The sequence below is a fragment of the Ovis canadensis genome, chromosome 1 (assembly GCF_042477335.2).
Source record: "Ovis canadensis isolate MfBH-ARS-UI-01 breed Bighorn chromosome 1, ARS-UI_OviCan_v2, whole genome shotgun sequence".
NCBI lineage: Eukaryota > Metazoa > Chordata > Mammalia > Artiodactyla > Bovidae > Ovis > Ovis canadensis.
This window is the reverse complement of record NC_091245.1, coordinates 280754484-280778272: the sequence shown is the minus strand read 5'-3', so window position 1 is coordinate 280778272 and position 23789 is coordinate 280754484. Positions and strand designations below refer to the sequence as shown.

General features: G+C 45.7%; 1 protein-coding gene across 2 annotated transcripts in view; it reads left to right on the top strand.

Moving 5' to 3' along the window:
• EFHB (EF-hand domain family member B) overlaps nt 1–23789 on the top strand; it is a 59516-nt gene that overhangs the window by 20849 nt on the left and 14878 nt on the right. For both annotated transcript variants that reach the window (XM_069582479.1, XM_069582469.1), the window contains exons 5-9: nt 663–773; nt 6107–6236; nt 17064–17147; nt 17740–17807; nt 22000–22154. In XM_069582479.1, the coding sequence (XP_069438580.1) occupies nt 663–773; nt 6107–6236; nt 17064–17147; nt 17740–17807; nt 22000–22154 (548 nt within the window). The remainder of the gene's footprint in view (nt 1–662; nt 774–6106; nt 6237–17063; nt 17148–17739; nt 17808–21999; nt 22155–23789) is intronic.

The window sequence follows — 23789 nt, the reverse complement described above, 5'->3', positions numbered from 1 at the left end:
AAACAGCAAATGGAATTATATTTAAAAATCATTACAGGAAACAATAAAGACAAAATAATTCGCTGTATATAAAGCCAGGAACTGCCAGTCCTGGGAAAGCAGCTATTCAACAAAGACCTTCTAGCTCTAGCTCTGGGTTTGGGGCCAGAAGGAAGAAGAGTTTCTCTCCGATGCCAGTGATTTCCCTGGCACCTTGGGCCAGTTCGAAGATGGATATTCACAGCTACAGATTTGGATGTGCGCTGTAGTCTATAGCTGCCAAAATTTGCATCAAGGCATCCCCACAGGGCACCAGGGCTTATGAAGCTGATTTGTGATTCAAATTTGCCTAGATCATCTTGGAAGTATGGAGCAAACTAAAGTAAAAATTATCCTGAGATTCTCAAAATTGGGAAATTAATTGGGCCTGGCATGTGGCTCAGGACGACCAAAGTGGTTAACGTTCTTCAGAACTCTAGGGAGGGAGCCTGTTCCAGTGGGGGTCCGTGAGACCGTGACTCCCGGGCCGCTCCTGTCTCGGCAGCCAGTCTCGGTGTGTGCTGGCTCTGTGCCCCTGTAGCTTGGGCAGGCAGCACACCTAGTTTGCCATTTGCTCCAGTCAATTTAAATGTTACAAAGAGATGAAAAGCATCTTAAAACTGATTTCATCATTCTTTCTTCAGAAATGTCTGCTAGAGATATGGTGAATCCACCGAAACCCTATAAAGAGGTATTTGAAGAAGCGCAGGCAGGCCACGATCTGTACATCGTATCTCACAACGACTATTTTGTGGGTAAGTTTCCTCCGGTGTAAAACAGGAGAATATGGCACTCAGACTTGTGAAGAGGGATAGGGAGATGATGAGCTCAACGATGAGATGCCTGGTTGTGCTATAGACTAATTCTAGTGATGCATGCTGAGTCACTTCAGTCCTGTCTGACTCTGTATGACCCTATGGACTGGGGCCTGCCAAGCTCCTCTGTCCACGGAGATTCTCCAGGCTAGAAGACCGGAGTGAGAGGCCATGCACTCCTCCAGGGGATCTTTCGACCCAGGGATTGAACCCAGGTCTCATTTTGTCTCCTGCATTGGCAGGCGGGTTCTTTACCAGTAGCAACATCTGAGAAGCCCAACTTATAAGGTTACAAACCCTGATAGCTGGGAACATATACCCTTATAAAATGCCCGAAAAGAAGCAGTTAAGATGAAACGTTAGGTAGTCTAATCTTGTGTGAGTGGATTTAGGCTTAAAAATACCATTCTTATTCAAATATCAAGATTATTCTAAGTGCTTCATTTTAAATGAGGAATATAGTTACCGGTCAAGTGCAGAAGTTTTCACATCATGAAGTTTAAGGCGTTGCTTACCACTGATTATCTTTCAGACCTTGAATATTTTACTTATCATCATCTATTTTAAATTTCTTAAATAGGCAGGGATGACGATGTTGTGCGGATGAACTGAGTGCCTGCGAAATGCCAAGCATGGCGTCTGGAGCGTAGTTAGGGCTTGGTGATAGTAGTGCTAGTATTAAGTGATTGTGACTAAAAGTAGCTTACTGTTCGAACTGGGGCTTCCCAGGTGGCGATGGTGGTAAAGAAAACCCGCCCGCCAGTGCTGGAGACGAAAGAGAAGCGGGTTCAATCCCTGGGTCAGGAGGATCCCCTGGAGGAGGAAATGGCACCCCCTCCAGTCTTCTCGCCTGGGACATCCCATGGATGGAGGAGCCCGGTGGGCCCCAGTCCGCACGGTCACAGAGTCAGACAGGACTGAAGTGACTTAGCTTGCGTTGCTGGAATTATTCTCTAGCACAGCCGAAAGGCGCTGGGTGTTTACGTGCTGTAAGTCACAAGTTGCCTGTGTGAGCTAAGTAGAATTTTGATCTGACAGGATTGAGAGTTAGACTCTAATACACGTCCTGAGAATGGAGAAGGGCATGGCAAGCCCACTCCAGTATTCCTGCCTGGGAAGTCCCATGGACAGAGGAGACTGGTGGGCTCCAGTCCAGGGGGCTGCAAGGAGAGGAACACGGCTGAGCAATTGGGCACACTCTCATGTCCTGAGATGGGTTGCGCCCAATTCACCAACTGGCCAACCTTAGTTAGAAGCGAGACTCGCCCTCCAAGGCGGTAGGGGCCCCCCTCTCTGTCTTGCTTTTCTCCCCATGGCCCTTGGATCCTCTTCCTCCTGAACCTCGCCGACAGTGGGGGCTGTCTCCCAGGCCCTCCGCTCCACGCGCTGCTTCTCTTGGTCTCTGCGGGTTGTTGCATGGACCCCAGGCCCCGGGCCCCAGGCCCCGGGTGGGCTCCATCTTCACTGCGCTGTGGACCCAGGCCCTGGGTGGGTTCCACCATCACGTGCTCCAGACCGGAGCCTGGGTGGGCTCCACCATCACGCATGCTGGACCCCACCCCGGACCCTGGGCCTTGGGTGGGCTCCACCGTCACGCGCCCAGGACCCCGAGCCGTGGGGAGCCTCCACCCTCCCGCCCTGCCCCGTCCCGTCTCCTGGCCTCCGAAGGCCTCTCTCCCGCCGCTGCACCCTCACTCCCCGGCCCTCTCTCCTTTTCCTCCCTCTTGTTTCTGCCTTTATTCCTCCTTCCCTCTATTTCTTGTGAAAATATTTTATTCCTTTTCAGAAAAAGTTTAGCATCGATAGCACGGTCTAATCCAATGCCATTTAGCTGTTTTAGAAAGAACCGTATCAATGAATATATATAGAGACAACATTTTAGGCTACATCTAAAATGCAGAAGCTATTAAGAAGAGGTGGCAAGAATACACAGAACTGTACCAAAAAGATCTTCATGACCCAGATAATCACGATGATGTGATCACTCACCTAGAGCCAGACATCCTGGAATGTGAAGTCAAGTGGGCCTTGGAAAGCATCACTATGAACAAAGCTAGTGGAGGTGATGGTATTCCAGTTGAGCTATTTCAAATCCTGAAAGATGATGCTGTGAAAGTGCTGCACTCAATATGCCAGCAAATTTGGAAAACTCAGCAGTGGCCACAGGACTGGAAAAGGTCAGTTTTCATTCCAATTCCAAAGAAAGGCAATGCCAAAGACTGCTCAAACTACAGCACAATTGCACTCATCTCACACGCTAGTAAAGTAATGCTCAAAATTCTCCAAGCCAGGCTTCAGCAATACGTGAACCGTGAACTTCCAGATGTTCAAGCTGAATTTAGAAAAGGCAGAGGAACCAGAGATCAAATTGCCAACATCCGCTGGATCATGGAAAAAGCAAACAAGTTCCAGAAAAACATCTATTTCTGCTTCATTGATTATGCCAAAGCCTTTGACTGTGTGGATCACAAGAAACTGGAAAATTCTGAAAGAGATGGGAATACCAGACCACCTGCCCTGCCTCTTGAGAAACGTGTATGCAGGTCAGGAAGCAACAGTTAGAACTGGACATGGAACAACAGACTGGTTCCAAATAGGAAAAGGAGTACGTCAAGGCTGGATATTGTCACCCTGGTTATTTAACTTCTATGCAGAGTACATCATGAGAAACGCTGGGCTGGAAGAAGCACAAGCTGGAATCAAGATTGCCGGGAGATATATCAATAACCTCAGATATGCAGATGACACCACCCTTATGGCAGAAAGTGAAGAGGAACTAAAGAGCCTCTTGATGAAAGTGAAAGAGGAGAGTGAAAAAGTTGGCTTAAAGCTCAACATTCAGAAAACGAAGATCATGGCGTCTGGTCCCATCACTTCATGGGAAATAGATGGGGAAACAGTGGAAACAGTGTCAGACTCTATTTTTTGGGCTCCAAAATCACTGCAGATGGTGACTGCAGCCATGAAATTAAAAGACGCTTACTCTTTGGAAGGAAAGTTATGACCAACCTAGATAGCATATTCAAAAGCAGAGACATTACTTTGCTGACTAAGGTCCGTCTAGTCAGGGCTATGGTTTTTCCTATGGTCATGTATGGGTGTGAGAGTTGGACTGTGAAGAAGGCTGAGTGCCGAAGAATTGATGCTCTTGAACTGTGGTGTTGGAGAAGACTCTTGAGAGTCCCTTGGGCTGCAAGGAGATCCAACCAGTCCATTCTGAAGGAGATCAGCCCTGGGTGTTCTTTGGAAGGAATGATGCTAAAACTGAAACTCCAGTACTTTGGCCACCTCATGCGAAGAGTTGACTCATTGGAAAAGACTCTGATGCTGGGAGGGATTGGGGGCAGGAGGAGAAGGGGACGACCGAGGATGAGATGGTTGGATGGCAACACGGACTCGATGGACGTGAGTCTGAGTGAATTCCGGGAGTTTGTGATGGACAGGGAGGCCTGGCAAGGTGCACTTCCTGGGGTCGCAAAGAGTCGGACACGACTGAGCGACTGAACTGAAAATGCCTTTAGCAGTTGGATGAAACTGAGTACAGATTTTAAAAATATTTAATTCTGTATTTATATTGAGGTGTTGCTCAGTTACGATGTGCTAGTGTCTGGTGTGCAGCAAAGTGACTCAACTGTACACGTGTGGGTTCCTTCCCGTTATGTCTTATTGTAGGGTATTGAGTATATCTCCCAGCGCTGTCCAGAATGACCTTGTTGTTTATCCATAATGTATATAATATATAATTTCTAAGCCCATCCACTGAGCTATTGTCTTCAGTTAAATGTGATAGTAATCTCCATTCTTTTGGGGAAGCTGCTATATGCGTTTAAATTTTTTTACTTAAAATAATGTGTCAAGGACACCATTAATGACGACCTCTTTAAGTATACTTAATTTAAATTATTACTAAAGTTATATTTTCTTTTATAAAATGCAAGCTGCATAGGGACTTCCTTGGCAGTCCAATGGTTAAGATTCTGAGCTTCAACTGCAAGGGGTGTGTGTGGGTTTGATTCCATCTCAGGGGGCTAAGATCCCACATGCCTCGCAGAGTGGCCAAAAAATTAAAAAAAAAATACAGGCTACATGGAAATGTATAAAATACAAAGAAAATCTTCTAAAATCTCCAGTCACAGATGATGCTTTGATTTATGTTTTTCTTTGCCGTTCAGAGAGGAGTCTGTGTTTATGCTCGTCTTCTCAGGTCAGTTCCCAGTATTATATTTTTCAGAGTTATAGAAATGTATTGTTTATCTATCTTTGTGAACACGGTTCGCTTCTTTAAGACTCAGCCCTAGGTTTCTGAAGCTCTGAGTCTCAGAGCCCGGCCGCCCCCCTGAATCTCTCCCAGCCTGCCCTCGCACCTGCTGGGTGTGAGACTCCCATCCCCAGCGTCCTCCCCAGTGACGGGCTTTGCCAATCTTTAGGTTTTGCTCAACTGAGAGACGAATTGTGACTGCGTACTATTGCTTTTGCTTACATCATTTGGGTTACTGGTGAGACTGAATCTTTTTCCTTATCATTTCATAACCTTTTGTGTGCGTGCACGCTCAGTCATGTCTGACTCTTTGCAACTCTGTGGGCTGTAGCCTGCCAGGCTCCTCTGTCCAGTAACCTTTTAGCTCACCTCTAGTTTCAGTCTTACTTTCTTATCTATAAATAGAGAACTAATACCACATCATATTTGAAAAAAAAAAATACAGTGTTAGATCTTAAAGACCTCCCTGCTGGGTTTTCAGTCCTCAGTCACCCTTCAAACGTCTCTGTGATAAGTGATCATAATGAAATGTGAGGGTTGTAATGCAAATCTTAGTGAGAGCAACTCTAAAATACCAGCCGCTCGGGGCTTCCCGGTGGTCCAGGCTAAGACTCGGGCTCCCTCTGCGGGAGGTCGGGGGGCGGGGACAGTAAAGTAAAATGCTGACCTCTCAGATCTTAGCGGAGGGCAAAGCACCGCTGGGGGCCAAACGCTCCGCCGCACATCCCCTGATCGTCAGAACCTCTTTCACGTTGATGGGCCTGAATTTTTCATGTGCATGTCTTTCTCTGCATCATTTTTCTACTTTCCGAGAATCTGCTCGAGGAACTCGCGCTCCACCGTCTCCCAGCGCTCATGGGAGAGTGCCTCTGTCTCTGTCGCCGAAGCTGGAGTTCCTGCGCTGTGACAGTCTCACTTTCTCCCACTGGCATATTCCTTGTTACTGAGAACATCATGTGCCTCTTGCATAAAGCTGTGTTGCTTAAGTCAAAAGTCTTCCCTTTTCTTTTCTTAGGAGAAGCAAAGAACCGGAAGTATGACCCGTTAAGTTTTCATAGATTTGACTTGTATGGGATCCCAACACCACATTTTAATGATGGACGAAATATGGCAAAAACTTTCCGTTGGCTTCATGAACTACAAATGTAAGTATGTTGTGTCTTGGAACAAGTGTTAGATAAATGGCATGTAGACTTAAAAAGTGATTAAATTTGTTTTTTTAAGAGGTAAGGCATTGACTTGGTTCAAACATAAAACTAATATAAAAAGATACACAGTGATATGTCTTCTAAACTATCCAGTTCCCCCAGAGATCACCATGATGCTGGTTTTTTGTTTGTCTATTTTTGACCGTGTGGCTTGCAGGATCTTATTCTCCCACTAGGGATGGAACGCAGGCCCCTTGTGGTGGAAGCACAGAGTTCTAGCCACTGGACAGGCAGGGAACTCCTTGTGTGTGATTCTGAAGTTATTTCATGCCTTTTCAGTAGATCAGAGGACTTCCCTGGTGGCTCAGACGGTAAAGCATCTGCCTACGATGCAGCAGGCCTGGGTTCGATCCCTGGGTTGTGAAGATCTCCTGGAGAAGGAAATGGCAACCCACTCCAGTATTCCTGCCTGGAGAATCCCATGGACGGAGGAGCCTGATAGCCTACAGTCCATGGGATCGCAAAGAGTCAGACACGACTCAGCGACTTCACTTTCAGCAGATCAGAAGACATACATGAATGTTTTTTATCTACGGGACCCACCCTACTACGTTCCTTACAGATCGCGGACTTTCGGGTAGATTATCTCTACAAAGACAGCATGTAATTGACATGTCATCTATCCTTCAGCTTTCTGTAGTAGTTAGGTGGGCCCCTGAGCATCTGACTTAACTCTTACAGACTGTGACCTGTTTACACCTGCATTCTACACTTGACTGCTTTCCTAAGATATTAAAATAAGTTTCCTTAGTTTTTCATTTCTTGTCTTATATCTGAGGCAACAAACAAAGTAAAATCCTCTATTTCCTACTATGCTGAAAAAAAATCAGAGGATTGAAAATGCTGGTGTAGTGGGTTAAATAGTGGTCTTCAAAGATGTCCACGTTCTAATTCCAAGAACCTGTGACGGTTATCTCATATGGGAAAAGGGTTCTTGTAAATGCAGTTCCGTGGAAGCTCTTGCGATCATTTTGGATGATCTGTGCATGTGTGCCAAGTCGCTTCAGTCATGTCAGACTCTTTGCGTGCTGCAGCCCTCCAGGCTCCTGTGTCCGTGGGAGTCTGCAGGCAAGAGTATTGGAGTGGGTTGCTCTGCCCTCCTCCAGGGGATCTTCCCCACCCAGGGACGGAACTGAGGTTTCTTATATCTCCTGCATTGGCAGGTGGGTTCTTAACCACTAGAACCACCTGGGAAGCCCCTGGATGATCTGGGTGGGGCGAAAATCCAGTAGCAAGTGTCCTAATAAGGGAAAGGCTGAGGGAGGCCCCACGTCCAAGGTAAGAGAAACCCAAATAAGACGATAGGTGTTTCGAGAGGGCATCAGAGGGCAGACACACTGAAACCATACTCACAGAAAACTAGTCAATCTGATCACACTAGGACCACAGCCTTGTCTGACTCAATGAAACCAAGCCATGCCTGCGGGGCAACCCAAGACGGGCGGGTCATGGTGGAGAGGTCTGACAGAATGTGGTCCACTGGAGAAGGGAATGGCAAGCCACTTCAGTATTCTTGCCTTGAGAACCCATGAACAGTATGAAAAGGCAAAATTATAGGATACTGAAAGAGGAACTCCCCAGATTGGTAGGTGCCCAATATGCTACTGGAGATCAGTGGAGAAATAACTTCAGAAAGAATGAAGGGATAGACCCAAAGTAAAAACAATACCCAGTTGTGGAGGATGTGACTGGTGATAGAAACAAGGTCTGATGCTGTAAAGAGCAATATTGCATAGGAACCTGGAATGTTAGGTCCATGAATCAAGGCAATTGGAAGTGGTCAAACAGGAGATGGCAAGAGTGAACGTCGACATTCTAGGAATCAGCGAACTAAAATGGACTGGAATGGGTGAATTTAACTCAGATGACCATTATATCTACTACTGCGGGCAGGAATCCCTCAGAAGAAATGGAGTAGCCATCATGGTCAACAAAAGAGTCCGAAATGCAGTACTTGGATGCAATCTCAAAAACGACAGAATGATCTCTGTTCGTTTCCAAGGCAAGCCATTCAATATCACAGTAATCCAAGTCTATGCCCCAACCAGTAACGCTGAAGAAGCTGAAGTTGAATGGTTCTATGAAGACCTACAAGACCTTTTAGAAGTAACACCCAAAAAAGATGTCCTTTTCATTATAGGGGACTGGAATGCAAAAGTAGGAAGTCAAGAAACACCTGGAGTAACAGGAAAATTTGGCCTTGGAATGCAGAATGAAGCAGGGCAAAGACTAATAGAGTTTTGCCAAGAAAATGCACTGGTCATAGCAAACACCCTCTTCCAACAACACAAGAGAAGACTCTACACATGGACATCACCAGATGGCCAACACCGAAATCAGATTGATTATATTCTTTGCAGCCAAAGATGGAGAAGCTCTATACAGTCAACAAAAACAAGACCAGGAGCTGACTGTGGCTCAGATCATGAACTCCTTATTGCCAAATTCAGACTTAAATTGAAGAAAGTAGGGAAAACCACTAGCCCATTCAGGTATGACCTAAATCAAATCCCTTATGATTATACAGTGGAAATGAGAAATAGATTTAAGGGTCTAGATCTGATAGATAGAGTGCCTGATGAACTATGGAATGAGGTTCATGACACTGTACAGGAGACAGGGATCAAGACCATCCCCATGGAAAAGAAATGCAAAAAAGCAAAATGGCTGCCTGGGGAGGCCTTACAAATAGCTGTGAAAAGAAGAGAGGTGAAAAACAAAGGAGAAAAGGAAAGATATAAGCATCTGAATGCAGAGTTCCAAAGAATATCAAGGAGAGATAAGAAAGCCTTCTTCAGCGATCAATGCAAAGAAATAGAGGAAAACAACAGAATGGGAAAGACTAGAGATCTCTTCAAGAAAATTAGAGATACCAAGGGAACATTTCATGCAAAGATGGGCTCAATCAAGGACAGAAATGGTGTGGACGCAACAGAAGCAGAAGATATTAAGAAGTGGCAAGAATACACAGAAGAACTATATGAAAAAGATCTTCATGACCAAGATAATCACGATGGTGTGATCACTCACCTAGAGCCAGACATCCTGGAATGTGAAGTCAAGCAGTAGCCACAGGACTGGAAAAGGCCAGTTTTCATTCCAGTCCCTAAGAAAGGCAATGCCAAAGAATGCTCAAATTACCACCCAATTGCACTCATCTCCCACGCTAGTAAAGTAATGCTCAAAATTCTCCAAGCCAGGCTTCAGCAATCTGTGAACCGCGAAATTCCAGATGTTCAAGCTGGTTTTAGAAAAGGTAGAGGAACCAGGGATCAAATTGCCAACATCCGCTGGTCAGACTTTATTTTTGGGGGCTCCAAAATCACTGCAGATGGTGACTGCAGCCATGAAATTAAAAGATGCTTACTCCTTGGAAGGAAAGTTATGACCAACCTAGACAGCATATTTAAGAAGACATTACTTTGCCAACAACGGTCCGTCTGGTCAAGGCTGTGGTTTTTCCCGTGACCCTGTACGGATGGTTTTCCCAGTGACCCTGTACGGATGGTTTTCCCAGTGACCCTGTACGGGGGTGAGAGTTGGCTTGTGGCCACTTGTTCTCGCAGCCCCAGGACATGAATTCACGGGACCTGCGTTTGTGTACATTCAGTGGTGGGAGTGGCTTTGTTTTGCCCTCTGCCCTCTGTTTAAAATTTTTTTCCGTTTTTAATTTTTTAAGGTTAAGCTTTTTGGCGTATTGTTGACTCCCAGCGTCGTGTTAGCTTCAGGTGTACAGCGGAGTGATCAGTCACGCGCAGGTGTACAGCGGGGTGATCCGTCACGCGCAGGTGTGCAGGGGGGTGACCAGTCACGCGCAGGTGTACAGCGGGGTGATCCGTCACGCACACGCCCATGTAGTTTGTTGTTTTTTTAAGATCCTTTTCCCGAATAGGTCCTTAGAGGGGGCCGAGTAGAGCTGCCTGTGTGGACGGTAGGTCCTTCTTGGTCGTCCAGTTTATAGGCGGTAGTGTGTGCATGTCAGTGCCAATTTTCCAGTTACCCCCCGCTTTCCCCCTGGTGACTTTCTGCTTCCCAGGCGGCGCTAGTGGTGAAGACAGTGAAAATGAAAGTCGCTCAGTCGTGTCCAAGTCTTTCTGACCCCAGGGATCATACAGTCCCTGGAATTCTCCAGGCCAGAGTACTGGAGTGGGTATAGAACCTGCCTACGAATGCAGGAGACGTAAGAAACGTGGGTTCGGTCCCTGGATCGGGAAGATCCCCTGGAGGAGGGCATGGCAACCCAGTCCAATGTTCTTGCCTGGAGAATCCCATGGACACAGGAGCATGCGGGCTCCTGTCCATGGGGTCACAGAGAGTCAGACGCGAGTGGGGTGACCTAGCACACAGGCTCCATCTGTGACTCCACTTCTGTTTTGTGAGTGAGTTTATCTGTACCATGTTTTGAGCCTCTCTGCCCTCTTTAAAGAATACACTGCCCTCCTCCGCCTTTCCACAGGCCCCGGAGGGCATGCACAGCTTGCCTTCCCCCAGGCACCCAGTCTGCCTCGCTCACTTGCTGGTCTGATGGCTGAGATGGCAGCTCCCAGTTATAGAGGCAAAGTGCTAAGTACTTTATATATGATTAATTTGATCCTACCAGCAACTCCAGGAGGTAGGTGCACTATAATTTTTAGCCTTTCCATTTTATAGATGAAGAAACTGAGGTACAGAGAAGTTAAATCCTGGGCCGAGGTCACGCAGGGAGGTGCCAGGGGTAGGGCTGAAACCCGGCAGTGTCTCTCCAGCGGCTGCCCTTACCACGGCACCAAGGCTGTAGGCACTGACTGTGTGATTGCAGGCCTGAAACTGGGATTTCCATTCTTCCACTCCCTTATTATTTAATAGATGAGTTTCTGTTAGTTGAATTATTCAAAGCAATAATGGTAAAGCACAAAGAGAAGAAATTCTTTCCTGGCTAGCCTTTCCCTCCTGCAGGGGATCTTCCTGAGCCGCAGGTCGAACCCTGGTCTCCCGCATGGCAGGCCTTCTTTTCCATCTGAACGACCAGGGAAGCCCTTCCATATTTCAGAAAAACCATAGGAAACAGTGGTTTTTTTCTTTTTCTTTTTTTTAGGATATAGAAGAGCTCATAAAACAAACATTCATTAATTTACTACTATTAAAGGGGTTGAAACATACATAAAGGAAAACATGAGGAAATTATTTAAATACTTGACTAGATCAGTTCAGTTGCTCAGTCGTGTCTGCCTCTTTGCGACCCCATGGACTGCAGCACGCCAGGCCTCCCTGTCCATCACTAACTCCCAGAGTTTACTCAAACTCATGTCCATTGAGTCAGTGATGCCATCCAACCATCTCATCCTCTGTCGTCCCCTTCTCCTCCTGCCCTCAATCTTTCCCAGCATCAGAGTCTTTCCAGTGAGTCAGTTCTTCCCATCAGGTGGCCAAAGTATTGGAGTTTCAGCTTCAGTATCAGTCCTTCCAATGAATATTCAGGACTGATTTCCTTTAGGATGGACTGGTTGGATCTCCTTGCGATCCAAGGGACTTCTCCAACACCACAAGAGTCTTCTCCAACACCACAATTCAGAAGCATGAATTCTTCGGTGCTCAGCTTTCTTTATGGTCCAACTCTCACATCCTGGACATGACTACTGGAAAAACAATAACTTTGGCTATATGGACCTTTGTCTGTAAAGTAATGTCTCTACTTTTTAATATGCTGCCTAGGGGCATATTATGCCTATTGGGCATAGCTTTTCTTGCAAGGAGTAAGCGTCTTTTAATTTCATGGCTGCAATCACCATCTGCAGTGATTTTAGAGCCCAAGAAAATAAAGTCTCTCACTGTTTCCATTGTTTCCCCATCTATTTGCCATGAAGTGATGGGACTGGATATCATCATCTTAGTTTTTTGAATGTTGAGCTTTAAGCCAACTTTTTCACTCTCCTCTTTCACTTTCATCAAGAGGCTTTTTAGTTCCTCTTCACTTTCTGCCATAAGGGTGGTGTCATCTGCATATCTGAGGTTATTGATATTTCTCCCGGCACTCTTGATTCCAGCTTGTGCTTGGAGTTAAGCATATTCATTTACAGCTCACTTTTTTTTGTTTCTATCTTTTTTTTTTTGTCTTTTAGCTTTAATTGAAGTATAGAAAGAAAGAAAGTGAAGTTGCTGAGTCGTTTCCGACTCTTTGCGACCCCGTGGACTGTAGCCTGCCAGGCTGCTCCGTCCATGGGGTTCTCCAGGCAAGAGTACTGGAGTGGGCTGCCGTTTCCTTCTCCAGGGGATCTTCCTGACCCAGGGGTGGAGCCTGGGTCTCCCGCACTGCAGGCAGTCTTTCCCGCCTGAGCCCCCGGGGAGCCCAGCTGAAGCGTGGCTGGTTCACAGCGTTGTGTTAGTCTTAGGTACTCAACAGAGGGCCTCAGTGATGCGTAAATATGTGCACATATAAAATATAGTTTTTCAGACTCTTTCCCATTGTAAGTTATTAGACCATAAGGGGTATAGTTCCCTGTGCTAAACAGGGCCTACAGTATAGCAACAGAAACTATATTACCTGTTACATATACTGATTACCTATTTTAAATATAGTATGCAGCATGTGTATGTCAATCCCCAATTCCTCATTTATACCCCGTTCCCCTTTGGCAACTGTTAAGCTTGTCTTCTGCGTCTGTGAGTCTATTTCTGTTCGCTTACATCTTAATGTGCTATGCACTATTCAACATACATTTGCCTTACTCTTAACTTTTTAAAGAGTTATTGGGGATATATACTTTTAAGGGATATACTTCCTTCTTAAAATTACCTGTATCTACATTCTGCTTATGACCTGTGGTCAGAAGAATCAGTGTGTGTGTGTGTGTGTGTGTGTGTGCGTGTGTGTGTGTGTGTGTGTGTGTGTGTGTGTGACTCTGCCTGGCACACAGAAGACTTGACTGGTGAGTGAATGCCGTGAGGTGTGTCATGATTACAGCTGTTGAATTTCTGACATACACGGCTGCTCACAAGTAGTTCCCGGTTCTCCCAGCAACATGTTCTAGGCAGTGTTAGGCCGAGAAGCGAGGGCTGTGTGGCTTAGAATCCTCCTTTTTGCCATCTGGCATGCTCCTAATCAAGCTCTTGGCACTGGTTTCAGACTGTCAACTTTATACGTTCAAATTATGGCCTTCAAACTGCCTTTGATTTATTCTGACTTTACCCCATTGTTCTTTTTCTTCTTTTTGAACTAATGGGAAGTAAATAAAGAAATGAGATGAATTATGTTATCTTTCATCCTGTGTTTCTCTACAGAGTGTCATTCTTCTGCAGAAGTTTATTCAGCTCTGTATTTCTCCAGTACAGGAAGAGTTTTAAAAGCAAAGGAGTTTAAGAATTTTAAGCTCACTCTTTTTAGTCTTAGCAAAACAATAGAGGTTTATTAATTTTAATGTTATTAAATAGTGGTGTTGTAATTTTACAGTTCTCAAAAGAAATCCTTACTCATTTAATCAGTGGTGGAAGTAATGAAATTATATTACAGAAAATTAGCAAAATAAAATCAAATCACCATAATCCTGTCACCTTAATTCAACCTTTATTATCTTTTCCATTCATTTCTTTCTACTGTGGCTTCCTGTGCTGATTTTTGCATCCCTTTTGTTCTGTTTTTGCGTGACTTTAATCAGGGTGCAATTTCCTTTTATGTTCTGTTTTGGCTCTTAACATAAAATACTTTTATATGGCTGTGTATTCTTAATAACCAACATTTAGAATGCACACAGAGTGTGTTCTTGTTAATATGACGTGATTAACCACCTCCAGGATTGAACACTTAGATTCTTTTCTTTTTTTCCCCTTATAGTCAATGAGACTACAAGCATTTTTATAAATATAATTTTTTCAGACTTTTAATTTGTATATTATCTCCTTATGATTGGTTTTCAGATGTGGATAAAAGGGTGACTATTTTTATGCTTTTTGAATCATATTGCCAAAATATTTCCAAAAGAATTATCATTGCTTGCACTAGCAATCTGCAAGTGTTTTGCCATGCTATTTGCCAATGTTAGGTATTCTCTCTCTATATATATATAGATATGTATTTAAATATGTACTGTGTTAAACAGGATATTTTGTTGTTCTTTTTATTTCATTTGTTACTGTAGAGTATTATAATTTCTCCATATATTTGCTTACTAGTTGTAAGTTGCTTATATCCTTTGGTTATTTATTTCTTTAATGCTTACTTTTCTGTTATAAATCTTAGGAGTGATATGAATGATATTAACACTTTGGCTTTATTTACTGAAAAATTTTTGTCTTACTTTTCAATCAAAATTTTGTATTCTGTTACTTATCTTTATAAAGGAATATACATGATAGAATATACATGATTGAAAACATAAAGCTTTCTTTTTAGCATATACTTTCTTTTGAAACTGGATTTAGTTTTTGATGATCCAAATGATCATGGCATTTTGCATGATGTACTCTGCATATGAGTTAAATAAGCAGGGTGACAGTATACAGCCTTAACAATATACAGTACTCCTTTCCCAATTTGGAACCAGTCTGTTGTTCCATGTCCAGTTCTAACTGTTGCTTTTTGACCTGCATACAGGTTTCCCAGGAGGCAGGTCAGGTGGTCTGGTATTCCTATCTCTTGAAGAATTTTCCATAGTTTGTTGAGATCCATACAGTCAAAGGCTTTTGCATAGTGAATTAAGCAGAAGCAAATATTTTTCTGGAACTCTCGTGCTTTTTCGATGATCCAACTGATGTTGGCAATTTGATCTCTGGTTCCTCTGCCTTTTCTAAATTCAGCTTGAACATCTGGAAGTTCACGGTTCATGCACTGTTGAAGGCTGGCTGGGAGAATTTTGAGCTTTACTTTGCTAGTGTGTGAGATGAGTGCAATTGTGTGGTAGCTTGAGCATTCTTTGGCATTGCCTTTCTTAGGGACTGGAATGAAAACTGACCTTTTCCAGCCCTGTGGCCACTGCTGAGTTTTCCATATTTGCTGATGTATTGAGTGCAGCACTTTCACAGCATCATCTTTTAGGATTTGAAATAGATCAGCTGGAATTTCATCACCTCCTCTAGCTTTGTTCATAGCGATGCTTCCTAAAGCCCACTTGTCTTCGCATTCCAGGATGTCTGGCTCTAAGTGAGTGATCACACCATCGTGATTATCTGGGTCATGAGGATCTTTTCTGCATAGTTCTGTGTATTCTTGCCATCTCTTCTCAATATCTTCTGCTTCTGTTAGGTCCCGACCATCTCTGTCCTTCCCCGTGCCTGTCTTTGCGTGGAGTGTTCCCTTGCTGTCTCTAATTTTCCTGAAGGGGTCTCGAGCACGGTTTTGGCTCTGTCTCTGGGACCTGGTGTGTGCAAGGTTTGTTTGGGTCCTCCAAGTGTCTCTGTTGGGTATGGGGTTTCACTCAAAACGTGATTTCATCCCTCCTCCTGTCTTGCTGTGGCTTCTCATTTGCTCTTGGATGTGCGGTATCTCTTTTTTTGCTGGGATCCAACATTTTCCTGTCAGCGGTTGTTCAGCAGTGAGTTGTAATTTTGGAGTTCTCGCAGGAGAAGATGATTGCACGTCCTTCTGGGCCGCCACACCGTTCTACTCCTTGTTGCTGGCGAGCTGGAGTTTGCTGCTCAGGCTGGACTCAGCCCGGGTCCCGCGTCGCTGGCCAGCCAGGGAAGCCGCAGAGAAGCACTGCGCTGAGCTGGCGGCGCGGGGTCGCGGGCACCGGGGAGCGGGGCTCGGGGCTGGATCAGCGCCACCGCTGGGGAGGGCCGCGCCGCGCCAGGAGACCCAGCCGCGCACCACCTCCGACTCCCTCTCCTTCTAAAATGTCCAGTTTCAGAGTGTGGATGAAGCCAGGCTGGATGAAGCGCAAGCTGGGATCAAGATTGCTGGGAGAAATATCAGTAACCTCAGATGTGCAGATGACACCACCCTTGTGGCAGAGAGTGAAGAAGAGCTAAAGAGCCTCTTGATGAAAGTGAAAGAGGAGAGTGAAGAAGTTGGCTTAAGACTCAGCATTCAGAAAACTAAGATCACGGCATCCGGTTCCATCACTTCATGGCAAATAGATGGGGAAACAGTGAGAGAGTTTAATTTTGGGAGCTCCAAAATCACTGCAGATAGTGACTGCACCCAAGAAATTCAAAGACGCATGCTCCTTGGAAGAAAAGCTTAACCAACCTAGAGAGCATATTAAAAATCAGAGACATTACTTTGCCAACAAAGGTCCATCTAGTCAAGGCTATGGTTTTTCCAGTAGACATGTATGGATGTGAGAGTTGGACCATAAAGAAAGCTGAGTGCCAAAGAATTGATGCTTTTGAAGTGTGGTGTTGGAGAAGACTCTTGAGAGTCCTTGGACTGCTAGGAAATCCAACCAGTCCATGCTGAGGGATATCAGTCCTGAATATTCACTGGAAGGACCGATGTTGAAGCTGAAACTCCCATACTTTGGGCACGTGATGTGAAGAACTGACTCATTGGAAAAGACCCTGATGCTGGGAAAGATTGAAGGCGGGAGGAGCAGGGGATGACAGAGGATGAGATGGGTTGATGGCATCACCGACTCCGTGGAAATGAGTTTGAGCAAGCTCCGGGAGTTGGTGATGGGCAGGAAAGCCTGGCGTGCTGCAGTCCGTGGGGTTGCAAAGGGTCAGACACGACTGAGCAACTGAAATGAGCTGAACTGACCCAAATGATACTCTGGTATTCTTCAATATTTGTATATTTGGTAGTCAGGAATGCTTCGGGTCATACAAACACCTGACAATTTTCTAATTTTATAGGAAAAGAGGAGCTAAGATTGTATCCAAGAGAGTTGATGATTTCAAAGAAAAGTTTCAGCATAGACTTGGAAGAGTTTCAGATCCGTAAGTTCATGATTCACTTAAAATTGATAATGTTTTTGGATCAAATTTACAAAGTACTCCTGTCATAAATTTTGCTTTGTGTTCTATTAGAGTATATCTATTAAATAAGAATAATCCTTTTCTGTTAATCAGGGAACCCTGTTAGCCACCCAAGAGCTTGGGGTTCTGGGAAAGTACTGAGTCTCCAAAAGGGAGAGGGCATTTGGAAAAGAAAGAGGAAGAATTTTATGTAAAGCTTTATTTCTAGGATCCCAGAAATTCAACTTATTGTGTTACGTTTTCCTCTCCTCTCCCTATAGATAGAGAGAGTATGTTTGAATACATGCATCCTTCCATAATTCTGCTTTGGGACTGTGTTCTGTTTTTTCTTTTTCCGTCTGGGCCTTTTCACTGGAAGCCAGTGAAAGCATCGGCCGTTGCTAATGTGAGTTGGAGATTAGAGAAAAGATCTGTTGGGGGGCTTCTGTTTGATCTTTATAGTTTGGTTATAGGAGAAAATATCGATGATTAAAAATGTATGGAAAACATATTTTAAATTCCAGGGATGCCATGTGGTGGGAATTTTCACCAAAGGAACTTTTTTCTTTGATAGCATTGCGGAAACAATGAATGTTCCCCCAGACCACACATTTGGGGCTTGTCTCCGTCCTGAGGACTACGGTAAATATACAGTTTCTCTTTAAAAAGCAAACAAAGTCAAAATCCTGCCCCCCTCCCCCCACCGCCCAAATTATGCAGTGAAGTTCACCATCTCCTTCTCTCGAAGCTTCCAATTTTAAAGGCTTGAAATATTATATTAACAGTAATGAGAACAATTAGTAGCACAAGAAAGAAGCAACATTTTCCTATTATATCTGAAACAGGTACAGTTTACAGCCCTGGTAATGAATTCCTTAAGTGTAGTTAAGGCTTAGAATTTTATTTAGAATATAAATAAGGCCTATATTAAACAATCAAAAGTGAACTGAGGCAACTTTTTAATGAATTCAAATATTGTACCTGGTCCTTGCACTCAAAATGTGGTTGCAGACAAGCAGTGTTGGTGTCCCTGCAAGGCTCTTAGAGATGCAGACTCTCAGGTTCTACCCTCAGATCTCCCAGATCAGAAACAGCATTTTCACAACATTCCCAGATGAACTGTAGGGGCGATCAGGTTCCAGAAAGCACTGTACAACCACACACCGAAGAACCGCTCTTCCCACCAGCCGATCAACAAATCGGTCTATGAAGCAGCGGCAGAAACCAGGATCTTGTCTTTAGTGCTGAGTGATCTAAGTAGCAACCTTCCCCAGGGAAGACTATTTGAAAGCTTATCAGAATTGAGCTGTGTATTAGTGGTTTTCAAAATATAGTCTGCAGTCTACCTGCATTAAAATCACCCATAGAGTTATACAGTTTATTAAATATGGGTTCCTGGGACCCATGCCCAGATAGTTCTGATTCAGTAGGCTCTCATGTACACTAAGTTTTAGGAACCTCCCAGGTGGCCCTAGTGGTAAAGAACCCACGTGCCAGTGCAGGAGACGGAAGGGACATGGGTTCGATCCCTGGAGGAGGGCATTAGAAAATTCGTCTGTGTTTCGCTCTCAGCGTGATAAGCTATGTGTTGGATTCATTGACGCATGCTACAAATACCTGGACCGTATTGTGCACAAGACCCCAAGGACCCAACAGACAGCAAGTTGGGGCACCCCTGGCATGAAACTGCCCTCAAGTAGGCAGGTGACCATGATTATCTACTTGTTTTTCAGACTAGCTGATGGATTTCCTAAATCACTCCTTACCAGAGCCTCTAAGATGGGCAGACATCCATTAAACACGTAACAGTTGATCTAAAAAGAAGTATGACCTCCTAACGTGGTGGCTCAAGATTCTCTAGAACATCATGTTGCATTAGCAAATAAGTATTTATTTTATTTGTTAGTGAGTAGGCTTTAGCTAACACCCTTTCAGTGTGTGTTCTAAGTCATTTCAGTTGTGTCTGATTCTTTGCAACCCTATGAGCTGTATAGCCTGCTCCTCTGTCCATGGGATTCTCCAGGCAAGAATAATGAGGTGGATTGCCATCCCCTCCTCCAGGGATCGAACCTGTGTCTCTTGCATTGGCACATGGGATCTTTGCCACGAGAGCCTACCGAATCAGAATTATCTGGGCATGGGTCCCAGGAACCGGCATATCTAATAAACTCTATGGGTGATTTTAACGCAGTTGAGCTGCTCTATAAATTGAGTGATAAGATAGTGTTATAAAATGAAAAGGAAGAACACTGCCATTAATAGTTTATAAAGTCTGTATGTGTCAGCAGCAGCCTTGGCAGCGTACGGTGTAATGGGAAAGGGACTCTCAGCGCTCTCTAGACTTTTCACGGAGCTCACGGATGCGCACAGACTAACCCTAACTCTCTTGTGACTACTGCGAGTGTAATTCAGTGTCTGTTCTGTGGAAGGTTTCAGGGTCTGCCTGCTTCTGAGGACGCACAGGTTTTTCTGCTGGATCTGGATTGCTCCCTTCCTCTTGCTTGGGGAAATAAAGGCAACGACACAAAGGATGCCTCATCCCCGGGCCTGGGGTCGTTGGTTCTGTTAATGTGCCTCTGGGAAGAGGGCCCGGGCTGCGTGCAGCTCCCAGAATACACCCAGGCAGGGGTGCCTGAGGGGACACCCAGGGCAGGCGGGCAGCAGGGCATCACGGGAGCTGGTGGCGGGCAGCAGGGCATCACGGGAGCTGGTGGCGGGCAGCGGGGCATCACGGGAGCTGGTCGCGGGCAGGGGGCCGCCGCGGAGCTGGCCTGGCTTCTCTCACGTGCTTGGTGTGGTGGTGAGGGCGTTAGTCTCTCCGAGGGCCAGAGCTTGGACTCCCGATTTCAGCTCTTCAGCGATGGGTCTTGAGTAGTCTTCAGTGATCTGCTATGAGCTTCATAAGTATTCTCCCAGGGCCGGGCTGGAAGAGGGTGTCAGCCTGCGCCTCACCCACAGGCTGACCATTCGATAGTTATTTTTGGATGTTAATGTAGATGGAAGGCCTCTCAGGATAAAAACAAAAAACAAAACCAACTCAACCAAGGGCTGTCTCGTGGAAGAGCCGGGGGACAGGGCTTCCTTATACAGAACAGCCCCCAGGGGATTGACATCAGAGGAGGAAACGTGGAGGGGAAGAGCAGCCCTGCTTCTTTGTCAGGAATCACCCCTCACCCAATCACTTCGATTGCCTCTCCAAGAGGCCTACTCGGGTTTTGCCCACTTTAGGACGGTCTGATGGACGCCGACTCCATTTCAGATTACCTTGGTCTGAGCACTTGCCCTGTTTCTGGAACCAGCACTGGTGGCAGCTTTTCATGCATACGAGTCAGGCTCTGCCCTTAGAGAGAAGGCTTTTATCAGAATGTGCAGGATTAACTCCTGACTTTATAATAATGAACCTAGAGGTGCTACTAATACCTGTTAAAAGAGACCCTTGAGAGACCCTAATAATATAGAGCCTTGCACAAAGTAGCTGTAAATATTAGTTGCCTTGAAGTGCAGGCAAATTTGCAGTTTTTTCAGTTTTTAAGCATTGAAGTATAGTTGATTTAAAATGTATTAATTTCTGCTGTATAGCACAGTGATACAATTCTGTGTATATATACACATATACATGCATATATTTAAAATGCTCCACCATGGTTTGTCGTAGGGCATTGACCACACTTGTGCTGTACGTAGGACCTTGTTTACCCATCCTGTATATAATGGTTTGCACCTGCCGACCCCAGTCCATCCCTCCCCACCTCCCCATGGGCAGCTGCCAGTCTGTTCTCTGTGTTTGTGATTCTGTTTCCTGGATAGGCTCATTTGTGTCCTATTGTAATTCCTCGTACACGTGATGTCAGGTGGGGCTTGTCTTCCTTCTTCTGACTCACTTAGTACGATAATCTCTGGCAGCATCCATCAGTGTTGCAATTTAAATTAACCTACCCAGGATACCACAGCCAGTCGAGGGTGGGGTATAGGCCATGGGGAAAAGAACATAAGGAGAGGTTTCTTCCCTCCCTGGTGACAGCCACCAAACCATCACAGCTGAAGCCGCGTGGTCACCTCTGGTCTGATCTCGGTCACCATCAACATCCAAGGAGTGCGGTTCACAGGCAGTGTGCATATGCTGTGTGTCACAGTCCAACAAAGTTCCTCTAAGTCATGAGAGAAGAGTGAAAGCAGGGGTGGGGCCGGGGGGTTCGTGGCTGGTGGACTGGAGGGGTTGTTACTGGCGGTTGTGGGTCGGGACCGAGTTAATTAATGGGCTGTGGGCGGAGGCAGCTCTCCCGTGCCAGTCGCAGCGTCGGGAAGCAGGGCTGAGAAGTGGAGACTTGATGTGAGAGAGAGGGCAGAATGGAGACTCACGCTAAGCGGGAGTAGGGGGCTCGTGCCCAGTCTTTACGAGGCTTCCCAGAGGCCCAGTGGCCCTAAGGCACACAGAGTGACCGGGACATGGACCAGCCCCAGCTTTCAGATCCTCGGCCTTACAGACAAATGTCTACATTTGTCTGCCTGCCTCTTTAGACAGGCAAGAGCTTTGCTGTCTTAGGAGAGGATAGCTTGATAGCTGAGTGGGCTCATGATTCTCTCATAAAATTCATTTATTCAGATTTTTTTCACTGATTGGAGAAGTGGCAATAGCAGAAATATTCATTTTCATCAATTACTGTGTACACTTTTTTTTTAAAATACAAAAGTGTTTTCTGTCATGCTGCTCAATAGTCTTGGCATTAGGTTTTTTCATTCACAGAAGTTGCTAGGTCTCTCTCTCTTTTAGAATGTGAATAATAGAGGCAGACTTTAAATTCAGATAAAAGACTTTTCTTTCCCTCTTCAATAGGAGTTGGTGATCTCATCCACAGAAGGCTTCCAGGGGAGTATCTCCGAGGCAAGGACAGACAGCGAGCCCTGGTAGCGGCAGTGCGGCATCACTTGAAGAAAGTTAACTACCAAAGCTTTGACACTCTGCTGGCGGCCTTCAGGCACTATGACAAGGCCAGTAGCGAAGGGGAGATTTTTGGTCTATGCATGGGCTTCCAGGTCCAGCGACCTGGTGTAGATCAGGATCAAATTTGCCGTACACCAGAAACTAACACAGCATCGTGAACCAGCTATTGACATGGGCGTGTAAAACTGTTTCCTGAAACAGGTGGTGGTGGACCCGACTTGATCCTGGCTCCCTGGTGGTTCAGATGGTAAAGAATCTGCCTGCAATGTAGCAGACCCAGGTTCAATCCCCAGGTCAGGAAGATCCCCTGGAGAAAGGAGTGGCCACCCACTTCAGTATTCTTGCCGGGAGAATTCTATGGACAGAGGAGACTGGTGGACTACAGTCCATGAGATTGTGTGACTCACACACACACACACACACACACACACACACGTATAGAACATAGTTCCCTGTGCTGTCCAATAAGTCCTTGTTTATCTATTTTCTATATAGTAGCTTGTCAATCCCAAACCCCTAATTTACCCCTCGCCCGCCTCCTCTTCCCTTTGTCCTCTGTGTCTGTGAGTCTGTTGCTCTTTGGTGGATGAGCTCATTTGTGTCGTGGTTTAGATCCCACATGGAAGCGGCTCCCTATTGTATTTGTCTTTCTCTGCCTGACTGACTTTAGTTGGCTTAGTCATCTCTGGGTCCATCCATGTTGCTGCAGACGGCACCCCGTCACTCTCTTCTGGCGGCTGAGTGGTGGTGTGCTGTACAGGCGCTCCGCATCCTCGCCCGCTCCTCTGCCGAGGGGCGCCTAGGTGGTTGCCACATCCTGGCTGCTGTAGATAGTGCTGCAGTGAGCACTGGGGTGCGTGCATCTTTCTGAGCCAGCGTTTCCTCTGGTATATGCCCAGGAGTGGGGCCGCTCGAGTACACGCGTGTGCCCATGTGTCCTAAGTATGATCGCTCGAGTACACGCGTGTGCCCATGTGTGGTAAGTATTGTCTGCGGAGTGGGGTCGCTCGAGTACATGTGTGTGCACACGTGTGTGCCCATGTGTCCTAAGTATTGTCTCCGGAGTGGGATCGCTCGAGTACACGCTTGTGCCCATGTGTCCTAAGTATTGTCTCTGGAGTGGGGTCGCTCGAGTACACGCGTGTGCCCATGTGTCCTAAGTAGTGTCTGCGGCTGACTTTGCAGCTACGCATGTGGAGTAGTGCATCAGAGACTGAACAGACGTTTTGGCCCTCGTCAGGAAAAGTTTGCTGACCCCTGGAATTGATCTGTGTTGTCAAAATAAGGTGCTTTAATCACCAGCATTGTTACTTGGGGCGATATTAGAAATGCACTTTCTAAGGCCCGCCTCACACCTACTGAATTAGGAACTTGGGATTGGGGTCTAGCGATTGTGTTCTATTTAACAAGCTCCTCAGTGATTCTGCTGTGTGTTCAGGTTTGAGAACCACTCTTACAGATCATTAAACTGGAGTGCGCTGGGAACGTGGGGGATGGACAGTCTCTGCCTCACTCTGGACTTGCACGCATGGTACCGTCAGTCTGGTCTCAGTCAAGCTTAGAACACGTCTCCCCATGGGGATCAGGTGTGGTTTCAGTTGAGAGAGAGCAAGGTCATTCCATTTTCAAGCTGCTCAAAATTTTATGCTTTGAACAAATCAGATCAATGTGGGGCTGTGTAA